Here is a 12,918-nt window from a genome sequence, read left to right on the forward strand (position 1 = left end):
CACAAATTTTTCTCTTTTGTCTCTTCCATTTAAACTTTGATTAATTTCAACGTTAAATATTTTGTTGTCAAATCCAACGTCATTAGTATTTTTTTTTTTTTTTTTGATGGAAGCTGCCGTTTAGTTTTCCAACCAAACCTCAGCTAAATATAGTTAGGGAAACGGATAAGACATTCGCGCATAAAGGAGATAAAGGCTTTGTAAAACACGCAAGTTTACGCAACTTCTTTTATGCCGCAATTATGTACAAAACATTAATTTATTCTTGTAACTATATATTAGTATTGTTATTATATCTGCAGAAAAATTACTATTACAACATATGCTTTCGTGCTTTGATTTCCAAGCTTTCTGTTTATCTATAATTTTGTCAGTCAGGTAGGCAACCAAACCATGCCAGATTAATCAAAAAACGAAATTATAAGGCTCTACTTTGGCAAGTTTCTCTCACAACTAGTCTTATTAAAATAAACTAAAACCAAACTAAGATACGTGTGCACATCATTCCGAATATAAACACATCACAAGCAATAAATTAAATAAATCTTTATAAACCATGGCATAATAAGGTCAGTAACCTAATTAAATCCATATATATAGTGTTGCACATAATAAAGATTGCCTAATTTTGGTGCATCCCGCCAAACATTCGGACAAAACTGTTGAGTTTCAAACCATGAATTTCTTTGTTATACTTTACGTGTACTACTGTTACATCAGATGAAGAAGAAGAAAAACACGTGACGTGCATATATAAACTTTTTTCCTTCACATATCTATGTATAATATATTGACTCATCAATGACATATTTCAACTTTAAAAAATCATGTATACAAATACGGTAGGTGCAATATTGATAAACTGCCAATTTCCCCATTGTATTAGATACACTAGTCAATCCAAACCCTTATAACATAAAACGTTATAATCCATTTTTTCTTTCATCCCCAATCCAATCGAGTCAAAACTAATATTCGATAAAGAAATGGTGATGGAGCAAGATGGAACTACACCGTGTTCAGTCGTGTCAGAGTTTGAAGGGACAATACTGAAGAACGCAGATTCATTCTCTTACTTCATGCTCGTAGCGTTCGAAGCATCTGGTCTAATTCGTTTTGCAATCTTGCTGTTTCTCTGGCCCGTAATCACAGTCCTTGACGTTTTCAGCTACAGAAACGCCGCTCTCAAGCTCATGATTTTTGTAGCTACGGTTGGCTTACGTGAACCGGAGATCGAATCGGTGGCTAGAGCCGTCCTTCCAAAGTTCTACATGGATGACGTAAGTATGGACACGTGGAAGGTTTTCAGCTCGTGTAATAAGAGGGTCGTGGTGACGAGAATGCCTAGAGTTATGGTGGAGAGGTTTGCCAAGGAGCATCTTAGAGCCGATGAGGTCATAGGTACGGAGCTGATCGTGAACCGGTTCGGTTTTGTTACCGGTTTGATACGTGAAACCGAGGTCGATCAGTCTTTTCTGAACCGTGTCGCTAATTTGTTTGTTGATCGGAGGCCTCAACTAGGTCTTGGAAGACCTGCTGTGACCGCTTCTACAACTTTCTTATCGTTATGTGAGGTAACGTCTAATTGCATGAGCTGATTACTAAAATAGTAAATCTAATTTGTTACACTTATAAGCAAAAAAATTCAACAACTTTATTTTATCATTCTCAAAGATATTTGTCTTTTTATATAGGAGCATATTCATGCACCCATTCCGGAGAACTACAACCACGGCAACGAACAACTTCAGCTACGTCCACTCCCGGTGATATTTCACGACGGACGCCTAGTGAAGCGGCCAACGCCAGCCACCGCTCTCCTTATCCTCCTTTGGATCCCATTCGGAATCATTCTAGCTGCCATCAGGATAACTCTTGGAGCCATCCTCCCATTGTGGGCTACACCTTACGTCTCTCAGGTATTCGGCGGCCATATCATCGTCAAAGGCAAGCCTCCTCAGCCACCGGCGGCTGGAAAATCCGGCGTGCTCTTTGTGTGTACTCATAGAACCCTAATGGACCCGGTGGTATTATCTTACGTGCTCGGACGCAGCATCCCCGCCGTTACTTACTCAATCTCGCGGTTATCCGAGATCTTATCTCCCATTCCAACCGTTAGGTTGACAAGAATCAGAGACGTAGACGCTGCGAAGATCAAACAACAACTGTCTAAAGGAGATCTAGTGGTTTGTCCTGAGGGAACCACTTGTCGTGAACCGTTTCTGCTAAGATTTAGTGCGCTTTTCGCTGAGTTAACGGATAGGATTGTTCCCGTCGCGATGAACTATAGAGTTGGATTCTTCCACGCGACCACGGCGAGAGGCTGGAAAGGTTTAGACCCGATTTTCTTCTTCATGAACCCGAGACCGGTTTACGAGGTTACGTTTTTGAACCAGCTTCCGGTTGAGGCAACGTGTTCGTCCGGGAAGAGCCCCCATGATGTGGCGAACTATGTTCAGAGAATCTTGGCGGCTACGTTAGGGTTCGAGTGCACTAACTTCACAAGGAAAGATAAGTATAGGGTTCTCGCTGGAAACGATGGAACGGTGTCAAATTTGTCGTTGTTTGACCAATTGAAGAAGGTGGTGAGCACTTTCGAGCCTTTTCTCCACTGAAGATAACTCGAATCACCGATCACACTCTGGTGATTTCATCTTTGTTTTAACTGATTAGATTAGTAGTTTCAAACCTGTTTGTTTGCAATTTCTTTCACTTGGTTTAAGTTTTGCTTGTGATATAAAAAGTAAGGGTTGATTTTTTTTAATATGGTTAAATTAATATATAAGTGTTGTGTTGATCTTGTTTAAATGTTATTCTTTTTTCAGATATGTAATTCCTCTTAACAGTTGTTGATGGAATAAAATATATATAGTTTGGTTAGTCATTTATGAATTGTTTGTTGATTTTTTTTCCAACAATTCATTTGTTTCAAGAATATTTTGTCTTTCTCTTTGATGTTGCAACCATATATATAATGAACTGTACATATATATAGTGCTTTCTTTTTTTTGGTTTTTAGTTTTTAACTTTTAGTAATATTCAAATATCAACCCAATAGTAGCCAATAACTCGTTCACACCATATCCGATAAGATTAATTGATAAACTAAAAATTCAGTTTCTAAATTGAAATCTCCAAATGAAGTTGTGTGAATTTGTTAAGTTAGTAGTAGCCAAACATTTTGGAAGAATTTGGTGGGCAGATTAGAAATAGACAAACTCGTTGACCAGAAGACTTTCGTTGCCACGTGAACACTTCCCGTTACAGCTGGCCTACTTTCAGTTCCACGTCATCGTTCATAAACGTTTTTGTTTTTTACTTTCTTTTTTCTTTTCTTTTGTGACAAAATCGTCCATTAACGTAATAGAGTAGTCAACATAGAAGTTCCGAGTGTGTTTTCCTGGTAAGTTACTAGTGGTAAAATTATTTCTATATATATATATGGTTTTTTTTTTTTTTTTTTGGCAAATCTCTAAATGATTTTAACATTATCTAGGCGCTTTTATTTAACAGGAATCGATCTTTGATTTATGTATTTTATTATGAGATTTATATACAAGAGTACGTATTTTTAATAACTTCAGCTAAAATGCTGTAAAATTGTATAGCATTTTTACTTAAGAGATCCTAACAGAGTAAAATAAATGATAAGAATGAATTTCAAACGTAGAATTTACAGAAGCGGTAAATGGAAACAGCTTCCAATACACCGAACCTTTAAAGCTTATTTTGCAGGTTTTGGAATATATACAATATTTGTGTGAGATTCGTTTGACATCAAGAACCACAACCATTATATAGTTACGAATGCAAAGTTAAAAGTTTCCATTTAAAAGATGAATGTCCCGAACTTAATTTTACAGGGATGAATGCTCGACAACTCGTCTGCCTATTTCCACTAAAAGACGTACGTCCACCATATATATATACTTCTGTTGAAGTTTTAGTTTAAAAAAACTTTGATTACAAGAAAAAGTTGTCGAACATTCATCTGTGAAATTACGTTCTGTATTCTGTAATACCATTAACTTGACCATTTAGAGCCTATTGAGGGATTGGCGGGTGTGTGATCCGCCGTGGAGCTACAACTGGAAACTGGAAAGTGTATATATTGGAAAGATGATTTATAAATTCACCTGTTTGTCAAAAAAAAAAAAAGATTTATAAATTCATCTTTATATTTAGAATTTGAAAGAAAAAAACATGTTCGTAGATCTGGACAAAACAGCAGCAAGAATGCATAAGACTTAGAAAGAATTAAGAAGTATATATGCCTATATCGTTAAATTTACTTCAAAAAGATATACATTAGATTCATCATCCAAAGATGCAAATATTATAACTAGGAAGAAAGCTGAAAGAAATATATATATAGATAAATATGTTAATATCTATATAAATTAAGCAGAAGATTAAGGAATTTATGGAAAACAACTGTAAGATCATTTTGAGAGATTCAAAATATCTGGCAAGAACTCATCAAGAAACAGATAAAATGAACATACCAAAAAGTTCTCGAGCTAAATTCAAGAAATACCTCCTCTTCTGATCCGATCTGTGGATTCATACAAAAACAAAAAGCTACAAAATACTTTTAATCATCGGAACATACCTGTTTATAGGTATAAGCCACTGATTGCAGCTGCAGCATCATCAAGATTCTCATACATACATCAAAAATCTTGTCATGGATAGGTTCATACATACGAATCACGAATGTACATATATAATACTTGATGATTTGTGAATCTTGATGATGCTCCAACAGCGAACAGTAGCTGTTTGATGATAGGACGTATGGATCTGTGGTTTTGTCTTGGATCTTTTCAAGACTCAAGACGGCACCATTTTGTTGGAAACATCAAACCCTAATTAATCTCAATCCTCAATCTAGAGAGAGATAGACTTGTATAAAGGATAAAGCGATAGAGCTAGCTAGGAGAGCCTATTTGGTGCTTTCTCCAATAATGTGCACAATATTATAGTATATTTTAATTTGCGTATAATTAAATCAAATGTAGGTTAATTAAGATCTCAGGTAGTCGTTGGTACAACACAAGGAAATATCTTTATTATACTAGCACTATTACAGAAACTAAATTTGTCACAAACAAACAATATTCAATCATTGTTACCATAATCCGTAAGTATTTTTTTACTTGTTAGCCTGCAAAAGAATATTGTCCCAGTGGTTTTATCACTTGTTCCGCGATCAACCAATAATCGTAATTTACCAGATCAAATCAACTTTAATTTTCAACTATTTCACTAGTTAGCGAATCTTAATTAAGATCAAATAAAATGTGAGAAACAAAATAGAAAAAGAGACAAGCGTGAGACACGGAGAAGTGGAAACTGATCCTCTTACGTTCCTCGTACGTTTTACAAGAGTTCCCCACTGCTTTCCCTATTTCTATATTATTCCCTCCATCCCTTCTCTTTCACACACTTTATGGTTTTGTAAAAAATACCCTATTATTTTGTATTCCAATTGTTGTTAGTATAGAATTAAATTAGATTGATTTTCATATTCGGCATCCTTGAAAGATACCACTTGTTAGTAGAGTGGGTCTATTATTTCTAGAGTCTCTCGAAATATATAAACCCAAAAAGCCAGAGCAATCATCTTTTGTGGGTTTGGTGTTATATATGTCTACATTGGCATTTTAATTTATCAGCTTTCTCTTTATATATTGTTTGTTTCTTCTCTTGTCAAGCTTGCGTCAGGCCTCTAGTTATCTTCACACACAAATATATACTATATATATTATATACACCAAAATTCAGGCCACAAAATATACGTGAGCTATTCAAAATCACGAGGTCCACACGCTCTTTCTTGCAACTAATTAAGACCAGAGGGGCAAAAAAAAAAGAAAAGCTATGGTTGGATTTTATTATCTTGTTTACCAAATAACATATATTCATTTTACGTGAAAATAGAAATATCTATTATTGAAGTCATCGATCGATCAGTGGCATGATTCGTCGTTTGGCTTCTTTAAAACAGTAGTATTAAATAAGCTTTGCATATTAAATCGATGAGGGCAAATCTGATTAGAGAGAGAGTCAGTGTGTCATCACATAAGTTATTTTTTGTTGTCAAAAGAATGAATGAATGACGATGCATGCACTAATATGAGTTGCGGCGCGGACTGGGACTCTCATTGTAAATCTCTTAACGTATAACTAGATTTGCAATTTATAACATACGTCAATAAGTTCATTTATAACATATATCATTAAATGAAAGTATATATATAGATTGCAATTTATGTTCGGTTTGGGTTCCTTTTTATCAAAGACGTATACGATTTTATATATATCCAACAACATTATCAATATATATACTTTTCAATAACACATTTCGTAAAATATATTACTATGATTATATATCATTCTAAATAATCTAAAATTTACAATAATAAAGATATCGGATTCTTTGACGATAAAAAAAGATATTGGATTTGTTTGCTATATTTTTTTCCTTCTAATTTGGTGGCACAAATATACGTACATAATTATTTATCAGTATATAATTTATTTATCTCCCGCAAAGAAAAGGTAAAAAAAACAATAAATAAGTAGGAGAGTTATTTTTTTGTTTAATAAAATAAAAATAAATAATTTTTCCAAAAATTGCATCTCTTTCTTTGCCACTAATGTTTGAGCAGCAGAACCAGAGAGAGCTTTGATGAATCTTTTAGCTTTCGTACTTTGAATCTCTTTCACTCTTCATCGTTCTCTCTCTCTCTCTCGAGCTTTCCCGCGTCGTCGTCTCTCTCCTGGTAATGTTTCTTCTTCTTCTTCTAGATTGTTCTTCCGTTATTAGTAGGTAGGTCTTTGAATCCATTTGCGCGGATCTCTGATCTTCAATTCGTTGTCTTCTGATCAGTGTTGAGTTTGAATTTTTGAGCTAATTTTTTGTTCGATTGTAATTTTCCAATACCGAATCGGATAGTTTTGTTTGTTTCAAATCTGTATCTTCAGCTCAACTCGAGCTCCGATTTCGTCGTAATGTTGTAGATCTCAGCCTTTGCGAGTTTACTGATTCAGGTTGCTAGATGCTGAACATAGAGTTTACCTTTTTTTACCTCAGCTAGGGTTTGTGTGTATATGTTGCTTTTTCGATTCTTGTAAATAGAGAGGGATTCACTTGTTTAATCATAAATTCCTGAATGATTTTGAATATTGAGTTTTACTTTTGGAAGTGGGATTCAAAATCTTGAGATTGTGGATTTGTTTTTTTTTTTGGCCTTAGAATTTGATACAGATGTCATTTCAAAGTGTCAGTGCCTTTTGTGTTAGTATCCAGTGAGAAACGATGTATATAATAACTCCAAGGCATGGTTTAGCTGTGAAATCCAAAACCTACTTTGATGAACTTGCTATTTTTGTTGTGACAAATCGAAAATGCATATCTAATGATGTTAGTAGTGTGTTCTGTAGAATTTTCATCAATGGATTTTTTAGTTGTTGCCTAGTAGTATCTCAGTGGTAGATAAGAAATCTTGTGCGTTCTACTAGACTTATTATTTTAACTGTTTGTTTTCAGTTTTCTCCTCGTTTGGAAGTCTATCATTTCGTTTTTTTGTTGATATGTACATGAATGGCTGCTGGCTGGAATATTAAAGGGTTTGTCTTATTTCTCTAAACTGGTTCAGGTGGGAGCTTTGATGTCTAAATTGTTTATTCAAGTTGTGGGGGTTGTCTTGATATAAATAGAAAGAGATGAGTTACTTGACTACGGTTGAGAGTGATGATGGTATGCACTCCAGCATCTATAACGAATCTTCAGCTGCTGATAGTGTCAGCAACGGCTACAGAAGTAGAGGGAGAGGAGGTGCCCTGAAGAAAGGACCATGGACCTCAACTGAAGACGGGATTTTGATTGATTATGTGAAGAAGCACGGCGAGGGTAACTGGAATGCTGTTCAGAAACACACTAGCCTGGCCCGTTGTGGTAAAAGCTGTCGTCTGAGATGGGCTAATCATCTGAGGCCAAACTTGAAGAAAGGAGCATTTAGCGAAGATGAAGAACAGCTCATTGTTGAACTGCACGCCAAATTGGGAAATAAATGGGCGCAGATGGCTGAACATGTAAGTAGTCTTGTAACTGTGGAAGCTATCTGATAATGGTCCATTTTCATAGATTGATCTTTCCTGTGTTGCCTAAAGACTAATCTCCTGGTATAATTTCTCTTCTTGTTTATCAGTTGCCTGGTCGAACTGATAATGAGATAAAGAATTATTGGAACACTCGTATCAAGAGGCGACAACGAGCAGGCTTACCACTGTACCCTCCTGAAATCCATGTTGAAGATCTCCAGTGGAGTGAAGAGGATACAAAGAGTAATATCATAAGAGTAGATAGAAGAAGACGTCAAGATTTCTTGCAGTTCGGGAATTCCAAAGCGAATCTCTTATTTGATGATCTAAGTTTTGCTGCTAGCTTATTACCTGCCGCTTCTGACATATCAGATTTGGTTGCATGCAACATGCTAGGAACTGGCGCAAGTTCTTCCTGGTACGAAAGCTACATGCCACCGATATTGCCTTCCCCAAAGCAAGTCTGGGAATCTGGATCTCGGTTTCCCATGTGCAGCAGTAACATAAAGCATGAAGTTCAATCCCCAGAATACTTTCAGAATACTGCTTCACAAAAGAATCCCAGATCTTGCAGTATCTCACCTTGTTATGTTGATCATCCTCCTTACGGAAACCAACATTCATCTGATATGATGATGATTCTAGATAGCCATACCCTTACGGATGGCATGCTTCCTACTTCTAAGCCCTCGTTTGGGGCAGTGAAGCTGGAGCTCCCTTCATTCCAATATTCAGAAACTAGTGCATTTGATCAGTGGAAAACGACACCGTCACCTCCACATTCAGATCTCCTTGATTCTGTTGATGCCTATATTCAATCTCCACCTCCATCGCAGATAGAGGAGTCAGATTGTTTCTCTTCATGCGACACCGGCCTACTAGATATGTTACTTCATGAGGCCAAGATCAAAACTAGTGCAAAGCACAGTTTGTTGTCATCATCACCTGAGAAGAGTTTCTGTTCAACTACTTGTACAACCGATGCTACTCAGAATATACCACGTAGCCAGATCAAATCAGGGGAGTTGGAAGATTCCCAAAAGAATTTGGCTCGCTCCGAGATTTCAATTCCCACGCAACTTACTGCAGGTGAGTCGATCAAAGTTACTCGATGATTGGTATCTAAACTAATTGTTTTCCATATTGATTGGTGTCCATACTTGACACTTTTGCAGGGAACTTTGTAAAGACAGAAGAGTTGGATCAGGTTTGGGAACCAAAGAGAGTTGACATGACACGGCCTGATGTTTTACTTGCATCGAGCTGGCTTGACCAAGGATGTTATGGGATTGTTAGAGACACAAGCAGCATGAGCGATGCGCTTGCGCTTCTTCTTGGTGGTGACGACATTGGGAACAGTTACGTGACTGTTGGGTCATCTTCTGGTCAAGCACCACGAGGAGGTGTCAGGTCTTGTGGATGGACTAATATGCCTCCTGTTTGGTCGCTGTAACTAAACGAACCATATCACAATTTGAATCTTTCTGTATTTTCATTCACTGGCTTACATGACTCAGGACTTGCGGTTTGTTATACGTGAGAGAAGATTTTATGGACGTCGTAAAAGTTTGGATTTTCTCTAATGCTTGAAAGGCAATTTACCCAATTTCTTGCTTCCTGTTCACTCCCTTATACAGTACTTTGCTCGATTGGTTTTGTTTAGATCTAAATAGCAAATCGTAATCATATAATCCAGACACAGCTACTAATACCAAATGACATATATGGGATATTTATGCCAGATGTTACCAAAACAATAAATAAGATTATGTCAAAAATATATAATAAGATAGTAGTGGCTCAAGCATTCTCAATATATATAGCGACATCAAAGGGAAATGAATCATTACAAATAATAAAAAGTGTTTTTTAGGTCTTGCTTCTCGCAAAGTGACGGTGCCCCAAGAGGATTAAAACCCAAAATTCTCATTGGGACTCCGAAAAGATTTTTTAAACTTACACTCCCGTTTTCTTGTTTCTAATGATTTCTTTAAGCTCTGCGAACTTCTTCTTGCATTGAATCATCGTTTTCCCAGGAACAGCTGCAGCTACTCTCTCCCATCTTTGGCTTGTCTCTTTTGGGAATGTCTTCAAAGCTTGAACCAAAGCTCTTTCTTGCACAGTTGACCAACCATCTGTGTCTGAACTTCCACCTGCTTCATCATTGTTGTCTGAGCTCTGACTGCTAGCCACAACAGTCTCTTTAGAAGGGCTTGCCTTTGTTGTGGTCGTCGCCGTAGGTAGAGATTCTCCGAGCTCTTCTCTTGTGGAGAGAGGGGATGCGATTGAAGCAGAGGGTTTCCTCTTCTCGAGGAATGAATCGAATGCTTTAGCAGAATCTGGTTTTTGTAGAAGAACTGTTTTAGTTGCTTTCAGAATCTCCTCTACGGATCTTCCTGTGCCGATGTACTCTGAAACAACTTCCCATCTTCGAGATGTCCCCTTTGGATATTTTACCATTCCTTTTCTCAGCATATCAATCTCTTCCTTGCTCCATGGTTGTTTCTTCACAGTACTACTATCTAACTGAGACACTCGGGTTGTAGGCTCTGTGCCACCGTTGCTCTTCTTACTTTCTTTTTCTTTAGATTCAGCTTCGTCGTTTCTACTAGTATCGCATCCATCTTTGATCACCTTTGCCAACTCTAGTCCTGTTTTGTTTCCCATTTTATCACATAGATTCTGCAACTGCTCAGTGTTAAGTGACATGCATAGATTCTCTATATCTTCCTCGGAAATGTCAAGCAGACGCTGAGCCACGAGAGGAGCTGAGAGAGCTCTAAGACGATTCCGTTCTTTGCGTAAGAGCTTCTTCTCTCTTTCCTTATTTTTCTTTTGTTGTTGTGCAGATTCTGCAGCTCGCTTCTCTTCTTCTTCTTTTCGCCTTTTCTCTTCTTCAGCAGCAATTGCAGCGTCCTCTTCCTGCTTCTTCTTAGCCAGAAGCTTTGCATCTTTTTTCTGTTGCTTCTCAGCCTTTTCTTCCTCTTTTCTTTTCACAATTCTCGGGTCTTTTCGATACGCATTGTCAACAAGAGTCCGGATTCGAGCATGCTCTTCCTTCCTAGCCTTCACAGTTTTTTTGGCATTCTCCTTCTCCATCCACCTCCGTTCTTCACGAGAATCTGCTTGTTCAAGATCATGCTCCTCTTCATCAGGAAACTCCCTCCAACTCTTGAAAGCGTACCAAAAGTTGTAGAACTTATCAACATCTTTAAGTGGTGTGCTTTCATCTCCCAGATCTGGAATACGCTGATTCACTGACCACCTAGCATTTCTCTTGAAAGCTGGACCAAACACCTTGAAAAAGTCTTGCGGCAAACAATCCGATGGGACCTCGTCATCAAACTCATCAGTGGAGTCAAAAATTCTTCTCCTTGTTGAGTCCATCAACACCTCATACGCTTCTTGAATCGCTTTGAAGCGAGATTCTATCTCATCTTTCTTGGCTTCCTTGGCTTCTTCTGTCTCCTCTAACAGAAGGAGAGTAGCGAGTTTATCAGGATGATGCTTCAGAGCAGCTTCACGATAGCTTTTCCTAATCTGATCTTCAGTCGCAAGATATCTTAAATTGCTCAAACCCAACAATGCATAGTGGTCTTGTTGCTGGGTACCAGACTTCTTCTTTCCTTTGTTGGCATATGAGTTGAATGAAGGAACATACTCCTTCTCTTTATCATCTCCCACTTTCTTATCACCATCTTCATTGTCAGTGGGTTCCTCAGCACAACCATGCAGTTTAAGAGCAGCAGAATGGAAGGCATGACCAGCAGGTTCACGGTTTAAAGCCTTCACAGGAAGACAATTGGAAAAAGCATAGAACGGTTTTCCATCCACAAGTTCCTCAGAGTATGTAATTAGCTTAATGGCAGAGTCACTTCTCCGGCTCGGCATGATGAAAAAATGTACAGAAGCTGCAAATCACCTTACTCCCAAGTGAGTATCCACGCTGATTTCTGTCCAAAAGATTACAGAAATATTGTGAACTTGGTTAGCAATTGAAACAGATCAATATTCATCTACATATATTAACCTACTATCAAAAGTAATAGGCAAAGCTAAACTTATCTAGTAGCAAAACCTATGATTTGAATAGAGATGTACTAACCAGACCTCAAATTAAAATCCCAAAAAGATTCCAAATTCATTGAGTCAACAATACAGACACCTAATCCTCGACTAGCTAGTTATAGAATAAGCACTAACAAACAAACAAACAAACCGAGAGAACATCAACATAAGAACCAGAGAATCCACAAAGCCTAATTGGTTTTGAAAGACATTGTTATCACAAAACATGACTGAAGCCACTAAAAACAACTCCATAAAAGATGAACATGACAAACCAATCCATCTCTTAAAAACCTTAGAAATCAATCCTAATCCTAAGGTTACTTATCACTCAATACCATAATTTGCATCACATATCAAACAAAAAAAAAATAGATTTTTTTCTACAATCAGTTTACCCTCCTCCCCTTTATGCACAAACAAAAGATGATCTATTCATATCATAAGAAATTTCAAGAATTTATTTGATAACATTCGAAACCACTCAGAAACCACCACTAATACAACACAGTGATGCTTTTCTTACCAGAAACTCACTCGGATCCGTGGGTCGGAAGTTGCACCGGCGAGTTTCAACCAGCGTGAGCCTCCTCCAACCTACGCTGGTAGAGAAAGATGAAGAAGTTCAATCTGGTTTATGAGGAAAATAGCGGCGGCAACGATTTGCAGATGGAGAAAGTTATTTAGAGAAGAAGAAGAGAAGAAATGGTCTATCAGATTATTACCTTGTTTGGTTGTTCG

General features: G+C 37.3%; 3 protein-coding genes across 3 annotated transcripts; 2 read left to right on the forward strand and 1 right to left on the reverse strand.

The window, feature by feature from the left end:
* The first annotated feature begins 549 nt into the window (after positions 1-549).
* LOC104745343 (glycerol-3-phosphate acyltransferase 5) lies at positions 550-2,884 on the forward strand. The gene is made up of 2 exons (XM_010466543.3): positions 550-1,574; positions 1,695-2,884. The coding sequence occupies exons 1-2, from the start codon at positions 987-989 to the stop codon at positions 2,613-2,615; spliced, it is 1,509 nt and encodes a 502-aa protein (XP_010464845.1). The 5' UTR covers positions 550-986; the 3' UTR covers positions 2,616-2,884.
* A 3,352-nt stretch (positions 2,885-6,236) lies between these two features.
* On the forward strand, positions 6,237-9,715 carry LOC104745344 (transcription factor MYB65). The gene is made up of 4 exons (XM_010466545.3): positions 6,237-6,788; positions 7,665-8,100; positions 8,217-9,198; positions 9,285-9,715. The coding sequence occupies exons 2-4, from the start codon at positions 7,732-7,734 to the stop codon at positions 9,560-9,562; spliced, it is 1,629 nt and encodes a 542-aa protein (XP_010464847.2). The 5' UTR covers positions 6,237-6,788; positions 7,665-7,731; the 3' UTR covers positions 9,563-9,715.
* A 139-nt stretch (positions 9,716-9,854) lies between these two features.
* LOC104745345 (uncharacterized) lies at positions 9,855-12,883 on the reverse strand. Its single transcript, XM_010466546.3, has 2 exons — positions 12,704-12,883; positions 9,855-12,062 (listed from the first exon to the last, which is right to left on the reverse strand). Exon 2 carries the CDS (start codon positions 11,998-12,000, stop codon positions 10,066-10,068), a length of 1,935 nt encoding a protein of 644 aa, XP_010464848.1. The 5' UTR covers positions 12,001-12,062; positions 12,704-12,883; the 3' UTR covers positions 9,855-10,065.
* Positions 12,884-12,918: the final 35 nt, after the last annotated feature.

The sequence above is a fragment of the Camelina sativa genome, chromosome 15 (genome assembly GCF_030686135.1).
Source record: "Camelina sativa cultivar CO46 ecotype springtype chromosome 15, ASM3068613v1".
NCBI classification, from domain to species: Eukaryota; Viridiplantae; Streptophyta; class Magnoliopsida; order Brassicales; family Brassicaceae; genus Camelina; species Camelina sativa.